The sequence below is a fragment of the Emydura macquarii genome, unplaced genomic scaffold (genome assembly GCF_026122565.2).
Source record: "Emydura macquarii macquarii isolate MOO-44397 ecotype Brisbane River unplaced genomic scaffold, CSIRO-AGI_Emac_v2 contig_968, whole genome shotgun sequence".
Lineage (NCBI taxonomy): Eukaryota > Metazoa > Chordata > Testudines > Chelidae > Emydura > Emydura macquarii.
The window spans coordinates 13867930-13892736 of NW_027131105.1; the positions used below are offsets into that span (position 1 = coordinate 13867930).

The window sequence follows — 24807 nt, forward strand, 5'->3', positions numbered from 1 at the left end:
TTGCCCAAGGTCACACAATGAGATTGTGGCAGAACTGTGAATACAACTCAGGTCTCCTGGTTCTAAGGCCGGTGTTGTAGCTGCAAGACCGAGGACATTGCAAAGCCTAGCACATGTAGAGAAAAATGCGATATTTATTAGCCATAAGACTGAGCTGCAAAATTTGGGTTGGGATCTGAACTTCCCCTAAAGTTGGGATGCTTGAATCAAAGGATTTGCTGTGGGCTTCTTTCTACTCTTTGAGTATGTCTACACTACAGTTAAGAACCCGCAGCTGGCCTGTACCAGCTGACTTGGGCTCACCGAGCTCAGGCTGTGGGAATGTTTAATTGTGGTGTAAATGTTTAGGCTCCTGCTGCGACCCTCCCACCTCACAGAATCCTAGAGCCCAGATTCCAGCCTGAGGCCAAACGTCTACACCACAATTAAACAGCCCTGTGAACTGGCACAGGCCAGCTGTGGGTTTTTAAATGCAGTGTAGACGTACCCTTTAAAGCTGTAATGGTTCATGGAACCAAGGGATCAAAAGAGGTTTTTGAAGAAGGAGTGGGAGGATGCTGGGTGAACATCAATGAAGAGGTTGTTCCAAGTCTAAGGGGCGGCATGGAAGGAGGAGAGAAGCTGGAAGCTGGCCAAGCAGACAAATGGAATGATCAAGAGAGAAACTTATTTAGAGCATAGAGCGTGGGATGAGATGTAGGCAGACATGAGAGGAAAGATATAGAAATGGCCAGAGTTGCGCAAGACTTTGAAAATGAGGAGGGGAAGCTTTGAGCTTCATCTGAAAGGAGTGTGGCAGGTGCTGAAGAGATTGGAGAAGCAGGAAGACCTGGTCAGAGCATCTAACCCTAATAAGTTGCCTGGAGCTTGAAAAAAAGAAAAAGGCATTTTTTCAGTTCAATTGATTTAAAGCAGAGGATGTTGGAACACAGAGGATTTTCCCATCCAGTTATTGGTCCCTGTTCAATAAAGCACTTCAGCATGTGTCTGACATTAAACATGGGAGTAGTCCCATTGACTCCAATGACAGTATTCACATGCTTAAAGGCAAGCACATACTTAAATACTTTGCTGAGTTGGGGCCTGGGCAGAACTGCCATGTGGCTTGGTGAGAAAGATCATGTCTCCTGCAGTGAAGAACTTACACAGCATATCTATTCAAAATGCATTATTATGTGCTATAATTTAATAACACTTCCTAGAGTGAGCCAGTCCACCCTATACAGAGTCATGGCCCTCTAACTCTCAGCTGCTCTTTGCACTGTGCAGCATGCATTCACAACCCACAGTGCAGACTACACTGTGGCTGAAATCATTGGGTGGGTTATTAAATCATTCCATCAAACGCTCGGAGTACATGGTACGACATTCAAAGAGAGGAGATGTTTGCCAAGGAAAATAAGAGTGGTGCACTTATGAGCACAGCCTGTGTATGTTTCAGCCAATTTTTAATACATCCTTTACTTTCAACCTCAAAGTATCAGATGGTTGTAAATTGCTAGCATTCTAGTTTCAGCAGTGCACAACTGGGTGTGATATGCCTTCTTTTTGAAACTGCTGCTAGAGGATCTGTTGTGTCTGGTTGAAAACCTTTAGGGACAGAAAATTCCCAGAAACTTCCAAGAGTAGCTGATATTCAGACCTATGGATTCAAAGCATCATGGTTTATGAATCAAATTGCCAGAAGGACTTCATGTGCCATAGGAGAAAAAGAGAGGACCCTTAAAACTAAAAATCAACTACTGGGAAAACAGCTTTTTAAAAGAATAGCCTTGTTTTACCGATTTGCAGGAAAGCAACAAAATATAAACCTTAATGAGCATATTTAAACATTTTTTACATTCCTTTTTTAAATAAGTAATTTTTAACATTTGTTTTTATTGCACCTAAGATGATTGAAGGGATTCATTACACATTTCAAATTGCGTGGATGAGAAAGGGCATAAATGTGAGATGCAGGGTTCAATCTTCTCATGTTCATCCTCTCATCTGAGTTCAGTTTGGTATGGGAAAAGTGGCAGCAGTGCGGGACGGGGGCGGGGAGGGGACGAGAGAATCCTTCTACCCCAACTAGGCTCCAGTGTGTATTAGAACAGCATAGGAGGTACCCTAATTTACATCACTGGTGTAGAACCCTCAAGGATCCTAGGCCAGCAGAGGATTTGCATAGGCTCTACCATGCCCTCAACCCATCCCCTATGCTGCAGTGTATGTGGGGGGTACTGGTGCTAGTTCTGATGGATTTATACCCACCAGGGGAATTATCCGCTGGCAAATTAAAACCAGAATACAGTCCCTTTGAGCTGGGTGTCACAAAGGGGCAAGAACATAATACAGAATCTGGGCCACCCGACTTGCAGAACTGCATGTGCACATGCATGCACACACACACACGTGTGTGTGTATATAGTCACTGCACATACCAACTATGGTCCTCCAAGCCAATTACAGTAACTGTTCATGCAAATGGACAATTAGATATCTACTAGTGAATCATTTGCATGCACAGTAACCATGAGTGCATGTGGATTAGATGTGCAAATGATGAAAATGGGTATCTGTGCATTAAGTTGTGCATGGACAACTCTAAAAAATTCAGGAGAAAATGGATAGTGTCATAACTTTATAGACTTTTCATTCCCCCTACCCCTTGTTTGCAACACTCTAAATTACCTCTCCATTGTCCTTTCGCATTTGGCAAATGCGAATAAATTTCAGTGTTTCAAGTGAAACTGAAATTAACATGTCTGCTTTTGCTTAACAGCCTCCGCTTTTATACAGTCCCACATCTTGCCAATACTTCTTTGTTTGCAAACTAACATTAGGGATGATGTCATCACAGCCCTGGGGGAAAAAAAACTGAGTTAACATGTAAAAGTGCAACTTTACTGTCATTTTGATCCTGTTAGCTCAAGATCCTTGAGTGTTCAGGAGAGATCCCAAAAACTGGCCACCTTAGTTAACCACTTTTCAAAGATAGGCCATGGATGAAACAAATACTTATTGTTTCATTGAATCCCGCAAACATGGGTATGTGCTATAATATTTTGTCAGGATTTAAAACAGAAGAAATCAAGAATCTTAAGAACTTTTCCAGGAGTGTGAAATTAATTCTGAACTCATGGAAGTGGCAGCAGGGTTGCAAAAGTCAGGAGGTCTGAGAAGGATTTTGGCTCAAAACTGTGTCTATCAACAAGCTTGTTTCCTCCAGTCCCTGTCAGGCTTTTATTACTAATTATTGGTTTAGAACGTTTAGAGAATTGGGCTTGCCAAATCTCTTTTAGATTGACCACAGAATTTCCAGAACTGCAAGCATTTCCAGAACTCCACCCTGAGACGCCCCTAAGCAACTGCATTGGACTTTCCACTGTGAGACATGTAGGTGGCATCAGCAAAATCTGAAAGTCCCATCCTTTCCCTGCCACTCCCACAGAAAGCAAAACAGCTCCAAAGCAAAACAATCCTCGCCCCACAAGAACAAAGGAAAATGAGGTCAGGAGAGGGGAAGAAAATTTTGCTAGCTGTGGTTAGAATGCTGAGCAGTGCCTGACTGGGCAACTGCACTTCATGAAGTATCTCTAATAAGGGGAGGCCACACTAAACAGTGGACCCCAGAAACCACCCCAGCTCTGACAGCTGGATCCAAACACAGGGTATACAATATATCATTTGATATTGCCTTCTGCTAGCAAGGCAGACATTGATGGACTACAGTCTTAACTCAGTTCTTTCAATAACTGTGCAAAAAGCAACATATATGGACTGGGGAGGAAAGGACAACTCACCCCAGGCATGCAAGCTTGATGGAGGGGCTTTAGCTATGTACACCACAAAACTGAATGTCCCTCCCTAAGATCTTCAGAGGCATCTCTATAATGGAGTGTATTTCAGACCCTCTGTAGATCTAGTTAAGTTTTAAGCCTTAGGAAACTTAGAAGCCAGAGCAGGAATAGTCATACCCCGCCTCCCCCCCAAAAAAAACACTCCCCCACCCCAAGCTGTAAATTAAAAAAAAATAAAAGAAACAAAATTGATAGATGTTGATGTATAGTGTTCAAAGTAACCTTGAGGATAGATTAATACTATGTCTTTTAGAACGGCCCATCTAAGTGAGCAGTCATTCAAAAGTCTCACTTCCTGCCAGCTAGAATGCTGTGTAGATGAATGGTAGTGATTGAACACAGCAGATTTCCTTAACCCTTGCTGTTACTGAGGAGAAAGGATAAGTTCCTTTGTTAAAATATGAGAAATTGTGTAAACTCTACTGTTTTTCATAACATGTTAAAGTGCAGCTTTGCTGTCATCTGGATGCAGAGAGCAAATAACATTTAAAGACCTGAGTGTTCAGGAGAGATCCTGAGAACTGGCCACCTTAGTTTGTACCACTGAGGCTCATTTTAGCTGCAGCACTACCCCAAAGTTACCCTGGGTCACACGTCAACATGGGAAAGAAATGAGAATGATTTAACATTGCAGGGGCGAGACACACAAATGTGAAAGGTTGGATTGTCAAACATCCGGCCCATGGAACATGCAGGGAGATAAGAGCTGAGTCATAAGGATCACAGAATCACTTCTTCCTTCCTTCTCAAAAACAGAACATAACACAAATTGACCCTCAGTGCAGGACTGTGTATATCAAGCAAAGTTTAGTGCACTTCCTGCTCAGTGTTTTTCTAACACAGATTGATATTCCCACTGGATATTCAAAGGAATAGTTGATGAATCCCAGAAATCAGAACTGGGAAAGAGCATTCGGGTCATCTTCTCCATCCCTCCTGCCACCAGCCACTGCAGGGGGAATTATCAACTGCTGCAACCAAATATATGATTCAAGAAGAGTGTGGCGCACCATTCCAGTACATGAATCCTCCTCTGCAAGCGACTGGCCTCACATTCAGGGAGGGAAGCCATGCTTTCTTTGCTGATGACATCTTGCCAGTTTGGTTGTTGCTCTTGTGACTCAAAGCAGCAACTTTTTGCTGAAAACTAATTGAGTGTTTCAGCACTTTATAATATGTTGGTATGGTCTCCAATGAGGGTCTCATTTTATGTGTAAAGCAGCATCCTCTCAATTGTAGTTTCAGCCCCACAGAACTGCTCAGCTGCCCAATCCTCTTGCCTGAACTGCCTAGGAAATGATCCTCAGATACACAATGAGGCAGGCACCAGAGTACATATGGATATTACCAATTCAAACTGGGTATCAGTTACCTAGTGAGATTTCAGCACATCAGTCTACTGTCACCTAATCCTGTGAACCTAATGCTGCTTCAAGAAGCTCGGTCTGAGCATTCTGTCTGACTGACTCTTCCTCCCTCTGGAAACAGCAAAATCTTTCTTTCTATGCAGCGCTTATCCCTCTGCTACATGAAAGCCACTTCTATTTAAACAATAGCCAGATATAAACAACAACGGCTAACCTGTTGAGGAGCTGCTGTCAGAATCTTTGTTCTCTTCGTGTGGATGCACGGCAGCAAATCTTGTCTGCTAATAAAGTTGGTTTAATTTTTACTTTTGTATTTCATTTCTCTCCCTCTCCTCCTCTCAAATATTGTATTCAAAGTTCTAACTCAGAGAAGGACTTCGAAACTGAGCCAGACTGTTCCTTCCAGGCGCTAGCTACACCTGGTCACACAGCAGAACAAGCCACTGAGAGTCAGAATTCCTCCTGACACTGGTACAGGAGCTTCAGAACCCTGAGAGAAGATGCAGGATGTTCTCCCCAAAACTGGTTCACCTCTAAGGGCTGTTGAAGGGATGGCAGCAGGGCCACAGCCCACACTCATCCCAACCTCTTTAACTGTTTGCTCCAGTCTGTGCTCCCCACGTGGGCTATGCTTGGCCCCTATGCAGGAGTGCAAATGAAAGTAAAGCTCTCTCACACCCACTGCTCATGCACTAGTCTAGCGCCAGCTTCAACCTACCCCTTTTGGACAAACGTACCAATTTCAGGCAAATTCTGCTATCCCTTAACACCCTTGCTAATCCCACTGAAAGCAATGGGGTACACAACACGCAGGTGAAAGCAGAATCTTCCCTTGAAACTTTATCTGTACCTGCTAGGGCTGTCATTCAGTTGTGCTGCTTTACACTGCAGAGGGCCTTGGGTTGCAACGATGGTTGTGAGGCGAAGGCTCACAGCAGCCCAACCTGCATTGTACACTAGAGCTTACACAGCTGAATGGAGAAGTGCTATGGTCGGAGGCCTGGGCCAACTCCAGAGGCTTAGTGGGATGGGAAGCTGACAGTATCAGTCACAAGAACTTGATGTACCAATACTGAGCACGTAGCAGTGGCTGAGAATTACAGTTCTAAGGCATCGCTGTGCTTGAACACGTCAAAGACCCATCGCTGTAGAACCCATTTGTCATCTCAGGCCAGTTCCAAGGTCATGCTTCATGTCTCTCTATTGAGAGCTCTTCAGCTACCACACAATCTGGAAGCACAAGGAACAACTGCATTTCTATTGATCCACTAGGTCAGAGGGTGGGGGGACAAGATCTCGGGGGTTCAGCCTCGCTACGAGGCAGACATCGTAGCTGTCATGCATGAGGACGTTGACGGCCACCACATTCCACCGGTTTTCCCAAGTATCCAGCTCTAGGATTTCTTTGGTGATAATTTCATGGCGATCTGAAAAATAGTAGCAACAACAAAATATCAAAGCCAAAGTCAACAGGGTCAAAGAAGTTTGCAAAATTAATTAATCCTGCCTTTTTGTGAGGAATTTGTTATAAACCATCAGGGTACAGCAACCCTATTAAATCACAGCCATTCTTACAACAGGACACTTTTTACTGAGGCTGACAAATCTTAACAAAAGAGCCACCATACAAGGGAGAATTTTGCTTCTGAGAGACTGCAGCGCTGCATTACACTTCTTGGTAAAAGGAAAAGCCTTTTCTTTGCTAACACAGGACCTGAACTTTCCAGCAGTTTTGCTACTCAAAGCCAAGTTCTTTTCCATAAACGAAAAGTGCCTTTCATTTTCCTCAGTTTTTCTTTCCATTTCAAAGTTAGGTTCTCACAGCAAGTGACCTTAATCTGAACTTTTTTTTTACTTTGAAAAGAGGATGTGGATGTGTTTTGCTACCAGTCTCCTTCCTCCACATCTGATGACTCTCTAGATGTCTTTACTAAAAGCTGAGTCTCAAAGATTCAAAAAAACACAGCCATTTCACAACCACCAGGAGAAGAACCATCAGAATAAGAAACATTAAATACCCAATGTGTTTTCTCAGAGACTTGATAGTCTGGTGACAGGTTGCATTGTGCAGTATATCCATACTGGGGCTCCCAATCATCTCTTCCTTAGAGGCTGCTCTTGATCCTTTTACACATGTCCTCAAAACCTATGCCTTTATCTCTAGCGAGTGTACGTCAGTGTTTGTATCTTTCCCTTCTTTGAGGTTTACAGCAATTCTGCTTTGTGGATCAACCAGCAAAAGAAAGAAGAGGAAAGAAAGAGTTGAGGTTCCAGAGAGCCGCAAGGCTCATAACCTTGGGAGCACAGGCCATCCATTCTCCCCCATGTGAGCGCAACATGGAAACAATATATTTGAACAGGGGGTAAGGTGAAGTTTTCACTGAACTAAACCCTGAGCCCTTACTTAGCTTTAACTCCCCCTTGGGAGTTTGCTGGAGTAAAGCCTGAAATATAACATGAGTGAGACTCCCCTGCCTTAGGATTTGCCCCTCATTTAAACTGCCCTTGTTCCATTCCTTCAGACAGCCCATGGACAGCTAAAGAGTCGTGATGTTTTGCTTATCAAACTCATGCAATTCATCAAGGAAAGAGGAAGAATAATAGGTAGGAAAGCATCATCCATCCATGAAAGAAGAGAGCAAGCTGCTAAAACACCCAGTAAAATACAGAGAAGAAAGGCTTGATTGACGGAGACTGTAAACAAACGATATCTACAAGCACCAGCAAAGAGCTCTTGTTTCTATATGACCCAGCAGGGGGTCAGAAGGGTTTTTTTTAAAAGCAAACAGGAAGACACCAACAGCCCCAAGTTGTGACACTGGAGGCTCCAGTCCTGTTATTTATTATTAGACCAACTCCTTTATGCCATAAACTATTATGCAAGGAATTTCTTTGGCAAGGATCACGACAAAATGAGACAATCAGGTGGAAAAAAAATCAAACAGTGGAGCTGTCTAAAACATTCTGTGGAGGATTGAAACACTTGAAAAAAATCCTAATTAAAACATCAAAGGAAGATTCAGAAACCCTCTTCACAAGTCTTGCTGTGTCTTTTCCTGACCCATATGACTCATAACCTTTAGTGTCTTTTGTTTCCCTTTTTTGTGGGCTGTTGTAACCAGTTTTGTTCTGCTCTTTACCAATTCTGTTTTTCAGAACACGGGATGTTAGTTAACTCTCAACTCTTGAGATATAAAAGAGATTGTTGTTGGAATAAAGGATGCAATCATTTTTCTAGTCTTATCTCACTCAAAAAGGAAACTACACCCATTTGGTTCATATAAAGAGAATTATCTGAGACAAAGAAGAAATGGGCTAAAATTAGTTCATCATCTATGAAGACCTTTGAATTTTGGAGGGATTCAAATCATTGAATTCAAACTTGATTCTGTGATTTTGGTTCCAGATTTTGGGTCTAAAAACAGAAAGGACCAATGCTCCAGATCCAGTTTGTGCACAGCCAACGCATTCTTGCAAGGTTTCAGCCCAACAGAGTAGAAATCTTACAAAGAGATGATCTCATAAGACTTCCACTGCTAAGTAAGAGCCACGTATTATTTATTGCCACTATTGTCTAATATTATTTTGGGCCAAAATTTTGCAAGAACACCTCATGTGAGTTTGGGGCCATTGGTTCCAGTCTCAAGCCTGGATTCAGGCTTTAACCCAAATCCCAAACCCTAGCTGAAACCTAACTCAGGTGATGTTCTAACTAAGCACGGTCTCATCAATTTCTCTTACTGTAATTTTAATCTGTATTTCCAAACTTCAGTCTCTTACAATGGCCTATTTTGCTGAAAAGTGATTTAATAAGTGCATAGTAGAACCTACATTCTCTCAAGAAATCTCCCTTATTGGGAGAGTTCTTTTAGGAAAACACCCCACGGTATCCCCAAACATATTTAACACAGTTCTGCTCCACTTTTATTAGACAACCACTTATGTTAACTAAATTATTTCTTTTTAGTCACTCAAATGGTCACTTGCAGGTTTCACTGTTACACAAAATGAGATTTCATTCTGCTACAGATCCTGGTTTAATCATCAGAAGTAATCCTGAGAGGTACATTTTTTGAGTAAGATCCATAAGACGGTTTTCTCACAGGAGTCCATAAAGGACAGACAAGTTCTCCTACAGTACGCTGTGAATGACTTCATAGAGTAGTCTAGTTTAATGCTCCACTAAGAACAATGGGAATGGGTTATCCTTCTAGAAATCCAACCCAACACACTGATTAGTACAGCACCGTAGTGGATGCAGTTACATGGGTCTGGCATGGGTAGTTCTTTGTAGCAGGGATGCTTCACTCATGCTAGGCTAGCTTGTGTTAACACTGCATTGAATACATACCCTAAGGGCTTGTCTACAACCAGCAGTTGTACCACTTTAATATACCAATATAGTTAAAGCAAGACAACCCCTCCTGTGAAGATGCAGTTAGATCACTATAAGAGTAGCATATTCTTATACTGGTATAGCCTATTCTCCTTCCTTTACAAGGCATCTTTATACTGGTATAACTGTCACACTTTAGAGGTTGTACCGGTTCACCTATAAAATCACACCCCTAACTGGCATTGTTATACAGGTGCAGAATCTGTGCATAGACCAGGCCTCATACTGCACCTCTAAAACCACCTTTTGCAGGCAATAAAGACCTTGTTTTATAATTGAGGCTTTAATTTGCAAATGCAAAAAAATCACATTTCACATGTGCAAATTACAGTATTCTGCATGCAAAATTTGCAGGCATAATCTTGAAAATCCTGCTTTATACTTTGGCCCATAATGTTTTGTTTGTAAACAAAATGCTTACCATTTTTACATAACAAAGTTCTCTGGATGTGTTTAAAGCAGGATGAAACTGACAGCAAGAATGTTACTTTTCAGTAAGATGGCCGCCTCCATCCATATGCTCAGAAGCATCTAATTCTATTAAAAGCTATATTTTTAAATGCATTTCACCATCCAAACATTACTGGACTGATTTTTCATTGTATGATTTCTCATGCTACTTGAATCAAGATGGACCACTGTAAGTTGAGACCTACAATATTGCTTCAGGCAACGCTATAAATATTTGAACTGCTTTTCTGTTCTTTCAAATTGCATTCCATTTGGGGGTAACAACTCTCCCATGTGGATACAGGTATTTATTATCCAAGAAGAGGTCAGAAGTTCCCTCTTCTAGGAGAAGCACAACACATTACAAAACAAAGTTAATTTCAAAACAATGTATAGTTTTCTTGCAAATCTAACCAGGTATTTGCATGGCCCCATCATTACAGTATCTATCCTCACAAGACCCTATCCTGGGGCAGGGATACCCCATTATGCCTTTAGGGGGAGGGGCATTATGGCCCCACAGTCAAGTCCAAATAATTGCTCTTCTCCTCAGGGTGGTATGACCGAATGGTCAGAGTCCAAGGGGCTGTTCTGGATTCAGAGCAGCATGGCTTAGTGGCCTATGTCTATAGAGAAGCCCTGTAGGTCACTGCAGTATGGCCCAATGGCCAGAGTCCAGAGGGGAGGGGGACTGTCCTTAGTTTCAGGATAACATAGCCCAGCAGTCAGAGTCAATAGGGCCACCCTTCAGCATAGGGCAGCATGGCCCAGTGGCCAGAGGCAATGGGACTGCTTCACTGCTCTGAGCAGTGTGGCCTAGTGGCCAGAGTCAATAGGCCCACCCTCCTATGCAGAGCAGTCCAGCCTAATGGCCAGCACCAATGGACCTGCACCTCTGCTCTGGACAGTGTGGCCCAGCAGACAGGGTCAGGAGGACCACCTTTCTATGCTGGGCAGTGTGGCCTAATGGCCAGAGTCAATGGGCCTGTCCTTCCGCACAGACAGTGTGGGCTAATGGCCAAATGGGAGTGGGCCTCCAGCCAGGGGTGGGCTGGTAGCCAAGGTAGGGAGATCCAGGCACCCCTACCCACCAGGTTCTAGCCCAGGGCCCTATCAGCAGGGAATGTATCCACCACTGGGTTAGCAGGGATCCATCCACAACAAGCTGACTCTATTCCCGGATTCACAACAGAAACAATGTCTGGTTCTCCTGGGCTACTTCCTTCCCTGTCTTCCTGCTCTGTGGTCTACAGGTCCTCTGGGTCTCCAGGGTAGTTGGCCAGCAACATTTCCAGCAACACTTTCCCCTTGTGGGCTTCCACAAGCAGCCAGGTATTCACCTAGGTCTTGGTATGCCTGGCCTCTACCATCTGAGGTGCTGACATCACCTAGGCAAGAACCTGCAACATACATCCTCTCTCCTCCCCAGTCAAGGCAGATTTAGTTGGGCTGCTCCCTTTTATACTGTGGTTCCAGTTGGAACATGCCCAGCAGGGGAAAGGGGGCATGGCTTCCCCAGCCCAGAGTATGAAGTTAACCTCTTCCTGTCCAGTGCATGGCAGGTTTACCTGGTCACACACCCCTATTTTACAGGTATTATTAATTATTATTATTATTCATGTTTTACAAAAGAGAAACTTAGGCACAGGAAAATGAAGTGACTTGCTCAAGGTCACAGAGGAACTCTGTAGCAGAGCTGGCAACTGGGACTCCAGAATTCCAGTTCAGGGCTTTAACCACTAGAACATATGAGGAAAATATTTAAATAGCCACTTTAGAGACAAAGGAACAAGTTAATCCTCACTAATTTGAATTCAGTGGAGTTACAACAGGCACAAATTTGGCCCAATATCTAATCAGTCCTTAACAACTGTGATGGGGCATCTGCCTCTCCCCCTCCCCCCCACTGGCACTGAAGGGGTTAAAAGCAGCCTAGGGAGGCTGCTTGGGAATCGGCCAATGGGAGAGGGGCTGGGAGGAATAGCCAGTGGGCTGGCAAGCCCATATAAAAAGACATGCAGGGCAGTACAAGGCAAAGGTGAGTAGTCACTGCCTGGAATGGGGGGAAAGGAGAGGGAAAACAAAACAAAACAAAACAAAACAAAACAAAACAAAACAAAAGACTGTGTCTCATGTATGCTGTGAGGTCTGCAGCACCTGAGACAGCTACTGTTGGCTGGGATTGGGAGAACCAGAGGTGCTCCTGGCTAGCTGCTGGGAGTGGGTAGTCACCGGCCCTGAGGATGTCCAAAGAAGGTGCTAGGGTTGGGGGGCAGCGGCTCAGGGACACACCAGCAAGGAGACGAATTTGAGGGGCAGCAGGAGGCTGTGATCCACAGGGTCCCTGGGCTGGGACCTGGAATAGTGGGTGGGCCTGGATCCCTCCCCTGCCCACTCCACTGGGGAATTGGCAGAATAAGTTGCTGCAGGTGCCACTGAGAAAGTGGCCAGACAAGGTACTGCAGTAGCCACTAGAGAAAGTGGCTGGACTACTAAGGAGCCAGACCTCCCCTGGAAGGAGGAACACAGATTGTGACTTGGCTGGAGGGCCAAGTCATGAAGAGGATGCTGCAGGTCCTGACAGCTGTGAGAAGGGCTACAGATGAACTGGAAGAAAGAGTGGTGATGTGCAGACCATGGATGTAGGTGTCTGCCTGGAGCTAATCCCCAGATGACCAGCAGGAGGTGCCAGTCCAGCAAGGAGTGTGTGAACCCATCTCATTGCCCTTTGGTGTAAATATTATTGCCTCCATTTTACAGATGAGGAAACTGATGAATGAAGTGATTAAGAGACTTGACAAAGGCCACACAGTATGTCAGTGTCATAGCTGGAAGTAGAATTCCTGTTTCTGCTTCTCATCAATGGGCTTCTGTGGTCTGTGAAACTCCTCTCCCATGCTCCTTTCTGCGCATCTGCTGTTTTCAGTCTTAGCATTTTCTCCACATTGTCAGACCTAGAAAAGAGATCTGACATGCACATCTCTCTACTGCACCCTAACTGGTTTTGTCAGGGATCAGCTTCAAAACAAGCACTATTCTTCTAGCTGTTAAATTGTTAACTGACTGCTGTCATCATCTTTCTATGGAGGATTCATTCAGGCATTACAGATCAACTACCATCACCAACACCAGATCCCCAAAATGTCCAGCAGATACTAATTATGGTCTTTCATTCTCTAACCTCTCCAGCCATTGGCATTTAACAGCCATTCCAAATCTGTCTTGTTGCTCTTGAAATGCTTTGCTTTGATTCCAGCACTGGGTTATTTGGGTTTTTTAATCTTTCTTTTGTAGGTCCTCTACATGTCTGTGATTTCCTGTACCAGAGAACACAATGTTCTCTGCATATAGCATGACTTAAAACACCACCTGCCACTATCTTCATGGTCATTCATAGCTACTTTCATGATTACCTGGCGTAAATGTTGCGAGCTTTGGGGCAGGGGAATGCACATACTTTTGCTGCAGTGGGTTAAATGCATGGTTAGCCTGTCACCATGGGAGACATGAAATCCTGACTTGCACTAGGACAAAAGAGAAAAAGGCTTTTTCCATGTCGCTCATACTCTCAGCCCCATTTCCCTGCATCACTAAGGGCCAGATTGTGAACCATCCTGCATGATCCAGCAAGGGAGCAACAGGTGCCTCCTACCTCCTCTGAGCTACCTATCCACATCCCAGAGCACACGCTGTGCAGGGCGACTACATCTCCTTATCTGTGCATATGTGCAGGGCACAGCAAAAGCCTGGACTTCACCCCTTGACACACTGGCCAGCACACTGTGTCAGGCATAGAACTGGTGCAGGGTATGGCCCCACGAGAGCTAGGGGAGAATTGGGAGGTGCATTGTGACTGAGGTTTACAGTGGTGTGCTGCACTGAACTGTTAAGTTACCAGGGTACATCTGTACAGAGTGTGAACCTAATACAGACAATGCCTCTATCTGCTTGGCTGTCTAATGCTCCTAGCCCCATAGTCTCACTTTCATGAGCAGTCAATTCACTGACTAATTATATAACGTTTTTAAAAGGTGGTTGGGGTGGCCTATAGGGAGGAACTCTTGTTTCAGCTGCTATTTCAACTGTCTTTGTTTGGACTTCGGTATTCAGAACCTTTCTACTTATTTAGCCTTTAGGACCTGATGCTGCATGCCTTCCTCTCATGAGTAGTATCCTCAGGCCTGATTTGAGTCCTGCTGAAGTTAATGGCAAAACTCATATTAACTTCATATTAAATATTAGCCAGATTGAGCACATTGACTTCAGTAGGGCCATTCACATGAGTGAGGGCTGCAGGATCAGGCCCTTATGGAAGCAGAATTACTGGTCCCACTCTGTACTCGAAGATCCCATTTATAAATGGTTTGGAAAGGGTAAATAAATAATTAATAGATGTTATAAGCATATTGTAGACACAAGCAGTACATTGTTATGAGGTAGGTGAAACATTGTTATGGGTTGAATTAAAACTTCATACAAACTGATGTGTGAACAAGTCCCACATTTAAGACAGTTGTACAAGACATTTAAGGGTTGACACTTAAAACAAAGCCTAACAAAGTCTGCTCAGAAACTAGCACCCAAGTGGGCGAAGGGTTTGACTAGGTGTTGTGACCAGGTGGGTTGGTGTGTGGGTGGAGAGAACACAAACAGAAATGGTAAATAGGCAAGAACAGAGAGAGAGGAGAAGCAAAAATGCAGGAAAGTCTACCAGTAGCCCCTCAGCACAGGGTGACCCTGGAAAAAACTACAGAGACAGCTTTTGGGTCTGTTGGCTTAAGTGGCTTTTTCAGATCTGTTGGCTAAAGTGGCTGGGGCTGCAAGCTAAGAAACTGCTCCTTCTGTTCTTGGTTCCTTCTGCATTCAGAGACACAGGACTTTGTATGTGAATAAAGCTGCATCAGAGAAATCCTGACTATCGCCAGTTTCTGCTGCCAACTGGAACACCCTACTAGACCCCAAATTTTGGCCATAGAGGGTGACGATATATTATAGACAGTTACAAGCACATCAGCAGATGTTATACACGGCTATAAGCCATGTTTATAAGCAACCTATTGAACTCCATAACAATTGTTGAACATTAAAACATCTATTAATAATGTATTAACCCTTTATAAGCTAGATATAAATGGAACCTTGAGGTGAAGTGTGACTGAATTACTAATATCTTTCCATCAAGCACGGGGTCAAATTCAGAACCTGTAGCAAGCAGGTGCAGATTGTCATTGCTTCTGTGACCTATATCGGCCTTATTTATTATAGCATGTTTGTAGCTGATGAATGCTAGATAAGTGGGCAGCCACATCGAAGAACAGAGCTTGCTAGAGCTCTCTCTTGCTCCCATCCCACATTTCCAAGAGCTGAGTTACATATTACTTTGGTTAGTGTGAAAATTAGGTGAAAGGTCATTCAGCAGCTTCTTTGTGTGGATTCGATATGTAAGCTTGATAGATGGTTGAGTGCCTGCAGCTTGACAGCCTATGATGAGCTACTTCTGTGCAAAACAAAAAAGGGATTCTGCACTCCATTTATTAATAGCAAAATTTATTCAACAAGTAACCATCGTGGACAGGAGAACTTTAAATATTCATTGCTACCTTGTAAATTCTAACTGATCAGAGAAACAAGCAATGTTGCAAACAGGCAGCAATCAGCCAAGAACTTGCCCTCCTGCTTTATTTAACTGGGAACATAGCAGGGTGCCTGAGAAACAGTTTTGTTCCAATCCCACATCCCCCAAACTTCACAAGTACAGTATTTATTGTGCCAGGCTCCTTAATATGTCTAAATTTAATTTGCTTCCAGTAATGTAGTGTAATCACTATAATCAAACACAAGCATAACAATGATTCTCCATCTAAATCATGTAATGGATGAGACTGAAGGGAGCAGACTTTATGGTAGATTAATCAAAATAAATAACCGTTAAGCTAGTCCACTGTCGGGAAAGGATGGCTCTGAGATCCAAACTCATTAGCTTGGCTGGAATACAGCAATTACAACATGGCGCTGCCCTGCTGTAAACTAAGCACTATTCCAATTTATATATTTGTTTTAAAGAGTGCAGTTCATGTAAATGATGATGAGGAGACAGTTAAATGCATTTGGGTTAGCTATTTAAATATCTGTATATAAAAGGTAACAATTCCACGGTTGGCTGGGACTTCATGAGTGTCAGTATACTGCATACCATAGCTACTTGGAACTTCATAATAACTACTAAGATGTAACTCAGGCCTTCCTGCTCCAAAATCAGAGACTCCCTACCACTTAAGCTAAAGGAGAATTTCCAGTTGTTATCAACAGGATGGGTCCTATGACACACAGTTAAGCATCTCTGATTTCAACCAGGAGAAGGCAGTGGTGCACAAACACACAAGCTAGATCTTTAATACATTGTAGCAAAATTGGTATAAACATATATTACTGCTATAAAGTGTATTTGGAGGTAGAGAAGGGGTTAACTGACACATCAGATACAACTAGCTCAATATCAACTGGAGTTAATAGATGAGGACCAGAGGGACTTTTATATGTGATGGGCCAATAGCAACAGACCTTGTATTTGAGGTAGGGCCTTTAATAGCTGAATTCAGGTAATTTTCCTTTTGATTTGCAAAACAGCCAAGGACATGTAAATATAGGAGCTTTGAGTGACGGCCTAGGCATATGCTCTTCACAAACAATAGTATTTAATTTCTAAAAATCATTTAAAAATATCTGCACTTATGCACAGAATTTATTCCTACAAATCTATTAATTATAGAATTGGATCAATGGCTAAAAACAAAAACACTACCAAAAGTAAGGCTTCTACCAATTCCTCAGATCCACTCAATCCCCTCAAAAAAGCCTAGGGAAGCACATAAGCCTGACAACATGCTGTGAAAGTCAACAAATTTGCATTTTGGCAAACCTGGAATGAAAGCAAATAACCCACGTCCCACACGCACACACGCACCCCCATCTCCATGATTTTAATCCAAGAATGTTTATTATCTTCAGTATCGGTGAAAGAAAAAGGAAACCCAACTGGCAGACATTTTATAAATATGTAATGCTGAATAACTTAACGTGCTTGCCACATCCTTCAGTGAAGCATGCTAATGTGACTGCTTATGCCATACACACAGCTCGTAACACTAATAGCTGTCAACCTGTGCGGGTGCTAGGGTTTCAATTTCTGTAAAAAGGCAAAGGAAATATAAAATGTATCAACAAGACCATTATGCAGTCAATCTACAAAAGCTAGTTTAAAATTCATAGCTAGGGTACTAGCTTAGCAAAACACCTAGTAGAACACTAGGTGACAATTGCCTATTGCATTGTTCCGAATGTTCACTTTAAGAGCAGCACTTATCACTGTGTGCAAAACTGTAGACTGTAATTGTCAACAAGATTTTAATTAATTAAAACACCACATTTCCGAGCATCTTGCTGTAGGCTGCAATATTGCTGACAGGTGACAGATAGCATTTCTGACACTGGGATGCCTGGGGGAGCAGAGTGTCAGAGACAAATAGATTAATAATTCCCCCTGCCTTAATATTAGTTCACTTCTTAGGAAAACAGAGCTACTTTATGTGTACACCACTGTTTTAATGGTTGCAGAATTAAGCTTCTCAAGTCAAGTTAAAGCAGCTTTGAAACTGGAATTTCAGCAGGACAGAAATGGTTTTTCACGTATCTAGAATACCCATAGTCAGAAGAGGGTGGCTCTCGACAGGACAACATAGATGAGTCAACGTCCAGATCTGGATCCAGGATAAAACTCAAAAAAGTGGTACTTTCCAAAGCTCTATCCACAAATCAAACCCTCCCTTACTGGTGACATCAAACCAAGATGTTTTGTGGAGACATGTCACTCCCGCATGTTCTGCATTGCTTGCCATGCTCAGATGCTCTTCTGGGCTCAGCTCGCTCTCCAGAGCCCCCACGGGGGGGGGGAAGGGGGGAAGGATACACTTTACTGGGGCCCAGATGCCCTGGGGGGCCCAGCCCAGGCTGCAACCCCCATTACCATGAGGAAAGAATTTTTCTTGGCTCATGAGACTGTGTGTATGGGATGAGGAATTGTGGTATGTGTGTGGGAGGGAGCCTGTGTTACAAGTTTGTACGGGTCCCAAAAAATTATGCTTGGGCCCTGTCGCTTTCAGCCTGGCTCAACAGGCCCATTGACTCCCTCTCTGTGGGGCTCTGGATTGTTGCCGATATAGTTGCTTCTTCTGTGCTGCTGGGGACGCTGTTACTGCTGCTCCTGCTGTGCTCTCTCAGGCAGGCTGAAAGACTTGAGAGGTGGCAATGAGTGGAGCCCCCAACCATGGGAGTTTAAGGCAATGGCAGCCTGGGGACTTGGTAGTAGAAGCAGTTATCAGGGTGCAGTATTGACTTTCCCCTCATTCAATTCTGGGGCCGTGAGGTAGCTGACAGCTGGTGCTTTTGTGCCTCTGGCCTCTGATTATCCAGGGGTGCCGATAACAACACAAGATGGCTGCTGAGTGACAGCTAGGCAGCGTGAAGGGCACAGGAGCAAAATCAAAATGGCAGCCAGCCAAAAAAACCCAAAAACAAACCAAAACATTAAGGAGGAGCAATCTGAGCCCTGCTCTGGATCCAGATTAGGTTTAAGTACAAGCAAAGATGAAGCAGAGCTGTGGAATTTGGACTGATTTATCATCATAGGGAGAGCTGGTAGCAACCTTGATATTTAGGTTGCCTAACAACTTCCATTATGAAACTTGCTTGTGGCCTTTTTTGAGGCTCTGAAACACCACCAGAGTTCACAGCAGTGAGCAGCCCTTTGAAATGTGGGTGAGGTTACAGATGTGCCTGTAGCTTGTCCTGTGAAATTCCGTTCAGGTTTGGCAGAGTGACAAACGCCTGAAAATCGCCAGACCCCTTCTCTCAGTTGTGTGCCTGAGGAAAATGTTGACAGAACATCCAAATACCCACCAAACAGGAACATTCTAGCAAGCTGAGCCCAGGCTGCTTCAAAGCAGCAAGAGCACACACTATTCTGGAGATGCATAAAACTGCTGGAGCAGGTTTGGGGTGTGTGTGAGGTGAGCCAAGTCAGGCTTCCTCCATCGACCCAGTCCCAAACCCCAGCCCAGGCCCAATACATAGCACCAGTGGCCCATCCCTCCCCCTGCTTCAGGGGCACCACATGGAGCAGGAGCTACCCCAATTTCTGGAGGACATGGAAAGTGAGAGAGAGAACCAGGCTTCCCCCAACTGCTCCTCTGGGCTCAGCACATGGCCTCACCTGCCCATCTTTGCCTCTGGAATAATAGCATTTTGCTGCCAGTTAATGCAGTTAATCCTGTAATATGAGTGGTCAATGTCTTTGCTACCATGCTGATGACTTAGAGTTCAAACTCCCTTGATGATATATATGTGATTGGGGGTGGTTAGAATTGTGAATAATAAAATCTGATTTTATCTTTCTCCTTTTAACAAACACTAGGAAATAGTACACAAACTGTTAAAGGAACATCATTTAATTTGTGAAGTCAAGTGTTTGAAAGTTAGAAAACCAAAATGCCAGACTGACAGTTGTCTGTGCAGCTTTATTTTGGCCCCCTTGTGCACATGCATGAGATACACATTTTTAGCTACATGATTGCATACTATTTCTTCTGCAGGGCCCCTGCCTCATTAAGACACTAGGGGCAGAACGAAGCTTGAACAGGCAACTATAAATCTGACATTTCTTAACTTCCAAGTGCTTGATCTGCAAAAAACCCACCTATATTAAAATGATGTTATGCAATGATTTACTTTGTGGTAGTGCCCAATTAGGAATCAGAGACCCATTATCCTGGCATTGTGCAAACACATAACAGAAGGCCTGAAAGGGAACTAAATCAAAAAGTGTCCATCAAAGCCTAACTTCTGATAGTCCATAGATCCATAAATTGAAGGGATAATTATGATAATCTAGTCTGACTTCCCACCTAATGCACCCACAAAACCTCACTTTAGATTAAATCTTAAGGAAAACTTCCTAACGGTAAGAACAGCAGGACAATGGAACAGACGGCCTAGGGAGGTTGTGGGAGCTCCTTCACTAAAGGTTTTCAAAAAGAGGCTGGATAGCCATCTGTCTTGGAAGGTTTAGCCACAACAAATCCTGCATCTTGGCAGGGGGGTTGACTAGATGACCCTTGCTGCAGTCCCTTCTAATCCTATGATTCTAAGATTTTCACTATCTTGAAATCCCCCTGGGGATTTTCAGACACACTCTCTGACTCCTCCCTTTCTCTTCCAAACCCAGTACCAGCGCCCTCTACATATGACTCAGTGCCAAAGTGTGATGATGTTTACAGTGTGTTTTTTCCATGGCTTTGTAACTACCATAGTGCCCTTATTCAGAAAGTTTCATACTAAGTTGTTAGTCATGCTGACTGTAATTGCTTCATTTACTGATGCAACGGATCAGTCTTTTGAGATTTGCATTCAGTAGGTTTAGGTTTTTGTTTTTGAATCTGAATGTTGCTGTGAGAAACTACTAGTAAAATATGATAGCACAATGTTTGCTGTGGAAACACATTGATGTGTCATAACCACTAGTGCTTTGAGGTCACAAAATTCTGGGCCCAAAGATGACATAAGAACATTCCCGTTAAATAATATTCATACATAATTTTTTTTCACAGTGCTAATGGGAAAGAAGGTGAGTTAGAAACTGATGTGACAAAACAGCATTATCATTCAACTCCACAGGCAGCTTTAAATAAGAGTTTACTGCACAAGTAAAATGTACTTGAAACGCAATGCAACAGGAGTCATTGCCACGTGAAGGATACATGTTTCAAAGTGATCCCATGTGAAGACAGTTAGCCTGACATGACACTGAGTGCGGGAGAATATATCTGCCTATCCACTTTCTCCTAAAAAAAGAAATGTGGCAGCTGGTGCTATACCAGGAGGTTTTATGTGTGCATATTGGAAATTGTGTATGTGTACCCATAATAAAAGTGTAGTTTTATATAAGTGCTTTTCATTCCAAAGTGTTTTACAAAAATTCTACATACAGTGCAGTCGCCTGTGAGGTGGGAGGATAGATGCTAGCACATTGTATTAGCGTGAGGAACTAAACCTTAGAAGGAAAGGATGGTCCAAAAAGTTAAAATCCTAGCTTAGAACACAAAAGACCCGAGTTCAGGTCCTTGCTCTGTCTCAAATTCCTTATGTGATATTGGACAAGTTCCAGTTCTCTGCCTGTAAAAGGGGAATAGCAGCACTTTCCTACCTCACAGGGGTGCTGTGAAAAGGCCTTACTAGAGAGATAAAGTGGGTGAGGTAATATCTTTTATTGGACCAACTTCTGTTGGTGAGAAAAACAAGCTTTTGAGTTCCACAGGGCTCTTTCTTGGGTCTGGGAAATGTATTCAGGCCCGAGCTTCTCCTGTCAACATAACTACTGCCTCTCACGGAGGTGTATTTGCAATGCTGATGGGAGGAGCTCTCAGTGGTGTAGCAGCATCTTCACTAAAGCGCTACAACGGCGCTGCTGCAGCATTATATGCGTACACAAGCCCTCAGAGCGTGTCAGCTAAACACAAGATGGAACAGACTGTTTAGCATAAGTGGTTAACACATATTTCAAAGTATCATTCGAGGTGAAGTAGCCCATGAACACCTCTCCAGCCATAGGGGAGAAAGAGGGGGGAAGTGAGGCGCTCAAATACTATCGTAATGAAAGCCAGGTAGGTACTTTGGATAGAAATTTTGACTCAGAACAAAGCCTTACTCTTAAAAAAATATCCAAAAGTTTTTCATGTGCACAAAATAGAAACTTAGGGCCAGACTCTGATCTCAATTACACTGGTGTAAATCTGGAATCACTCTCCTGAAGTTAGTGGAGTTACTCTAATTTTCACAGGTGTGGCAGAGATCAGAATCTGTCCCTTAGTGTTTCAGGTTTCAGCCAAAAGTTCAACAGCAAGTAAACAGCATGGAACTCAATGTTACTGACATTAAGAATCAGAAATTCAAATGGCTGAATTAACTCTGCTAAGATGCAACTCTGCGGGGCTGGGGAGTGTAGGTATTTTAAACCTGATGATTGGGCTACTCAGTCATCCGCTGAGGGACTGTGTGTGTGATGGAATGGTAACGCTTAAATTATGGAAGAAACATCAAACACCTTTCAAATGTATTCAGTACCTGCTCCATGAAATCCTCCGCAGAGGTATAGCTTCCCTTCCACTGAGCCTGCATTAGTGGAGTTGGTTCGTAAGCTGAGGAGAGGAGAAGGCATAGGAGGTCCGTCTCTCCAAAAATCTCCATCAGGATTATAAATCTCCACTGCATCAAGACATTTCCGTGCCTGTCCCCTGTCTCGACCCAGGCAGCCGATTCCTCCTGAAGAGAAAGATATGTGTCAGACAGACACACAGGACACCAACACAGAAATACAGCAGTACCAGAGTGCCATTGAAACTCTGATTTCTAGTCCTTATGGGGTTACTTTTTATTTACATGTTCCGTTTTTCTCTTAATAGATTTTCTCTCTTCATCTCCAGAAGCTTGGTAGTAAGAGGCCTTCTAACTGAAAGCCACCACACCTTTGCTACAGAGCTCACTTCTGCTCCAAAGGTGCTCCACAGTAATCTAGATATGGCAGCCAGAACAAGAGGCACTTTTGCAAAATGCCACAGTACTCAGCCTACTTTTTTTTAAGTACACAGTAGAATTGGATTGTAATTACCAGTTTGTTTGTAGTGGCCAGTTCATATGATCATTCAGTTATAAGGATCAAAAATTGCTTTCAAAAGTAATTTGGTTTCAGTTGGTTTGCCCTTCACTAATCAAGAGGCATTTGGATTTTCGAAAGGTAAGAAAGAGTTTTATCCCTTTGTAAGTGCAAACTGGTTGCAGGTAAAATAATTGTTCAGTTTGCAGGAATGTCAGTTAAAGATAGTTAATATCTGTCTGACTTACTGCCCTGGTATTAAGATGCCTAGTTCAACTTTCTGTATTTATCTGAGATAGTGATTTTGAATCTCTGTATGCATCTGATTTTGAAAATTCACTGCTTTACGGCTCAGGATATCATGACCATTCAGTTGCAAATCAAAACAAAACTTGCCCAAATTGATCCTTAAGGTATACCACTGTATTTCAGTGAAATGCATAGTAAGTATCAGATACATCAATGCAAGGTTTCAAATAGACACATAACAACAGAGATATTTTATATACATTTTGTTATTTGCATCTTCTACCAGAGGATCTCAAATTGCTATAAATAATTTACATATGTTAACTGATTAAGCTTCAGAACACCTCTGAGAGGCAGTGTTACAAAATCAATTTTATAGATGAGGAAATAGACACATCAGTTAAGTGATTTGTCCAAGGTCACATAACCAATCAGAGTCAAATTCAAGATTAGAATCCAGTTTTCTTAAGTCTCAGTCTGAGTAGGGGGTACTACCCTAAAAAACAGTCCCATAATCATACAAATGGGTAAGTATGCAGGGTTTTATATTTCTTTCAGATTCCACTCCTTAGAACACATTCCAGATGGAAACACATAATGCATTGTGAGTGCAGAAGCAGCAGTAGAATTTTTAATTCTTATTTTTCTTTTGAGTTAAAACAAGCCTGACCAGTTGAGAGTTAATTAGGATATCTGGTTTTAGAATGGCTGGGCCATCAAAAAACTGCTCCTGGGTTTCATTTCTTGGGACATATTGCAACACCCTAGCACCCACCCTCACTCCATCTTGAGTGTGTAATGTTTGTAAGCATGCTGAAAGGTACTGTAGGCACTGCCTCTCTAAAGACTTTCCAGTGAGCAGCTCCAGGTTTGGAATTCACAGCCTTTAGATCTCAAGGATTAATACGCTGATGCACCCAGCAGGTTCTGCATCTGTGCCACTGGATAAAATACCCTGTAATGAGCATTGATGGCATCTCCTTGCTAAAGGCGCTCTTGTGTGTGTGTGCATGTGTGTGTGTGCCCACTTTTAAATATAACATGACAGCAAATTCATACAGTTTCCACATTAAAGGCCAGATTTCCAATGGGACTCCAAAGCATATGAGACCCAAACGGATGCTTATGCACTTAATTACCCACTTACATGCAAAAGGGTATGACTGCAGATATTGCTAGTGCAGTTTTGGGGAGGGGCCTTTTGAAACTTTGCCCCTAAAGCAGTGTCACTTAAAATGGCCAGTCAGTGAGAACAGCACACAGTACTTAATGTTTTAAATATATAGTTTTTTATCTGCTTCTTCACTGGGATTGTTTTTATTCATTAGGCTGTCAAAATGATTTAAAAAGTTAATCATGATTAATTGCAAGATTAAAAAAATAGTTGCAATTAATCTCAGTTTTAATCACGCCATTAAACAATAGAATACCAATTTACATTTATTATAAATATTTTTGGATGTTTTTCTACATTTTCAAATCCATTGATTTCAATTACAACGCAGAATACAAAGGGTACAGTGCTTACTTTGTATTATTATTTTTATTACAAATATTGTGTAAAAAAGAAACAAAAGATAGTGCAATCTGCAAGTCGAAGCATGAATGGGCAGACGAATGTTTATCAATCTTGCATGTAAATACTTTGCAACACCAGCTACAACAGTGCCATGCGAACACCTGTTTGCACTTTCATGTGACATTGTAAATAAGAAGTGGGCAGCAATATCTCCCATCAGTGTAAACAAACTAGTTTGCCTTAGCAATTGGCTGAACAAGAAGTAGAACCGAGTGGACTTG

At 42.8% G+C, this 24807-nt stretch overlaps 1 protein-coding gene across 8 annotated transcripts in view; it reads right to left on the reverse strand.

Annotated features, from left to right (window-relative positions):
- Window positions 1-823: 823 nt before the first annotated feature.
- KBTBD12 (kelch repeat and BTB domain containing 12) overlaps window positions 824-24807 on the reverse strand; it is a 52527-nt gene continuing 28543 nt past the window's right edge. For 3 of the 8 annotated variants that reach the window (XM_067544272.1, XM_067544271.1, XM_067544277.1), the window contains exons 5-6: window positions 22230-22427; window positions 15601-18974 (exon numbers count right to left, since the gene is read on the reverse strand). In XM_067544272.1, the coding sequence (XP_067400373.1) occupies window positions 18775-18974; window positions 22230-22427 (398 nt within the window). In that variant the 3' untranslated portion in view covers window positions 15601-18774. The other 5 variants (XR_010918959.1, XM_067544276.1, XM_067544273.1 and 2 more) reach the window with 5 other exon arrangements.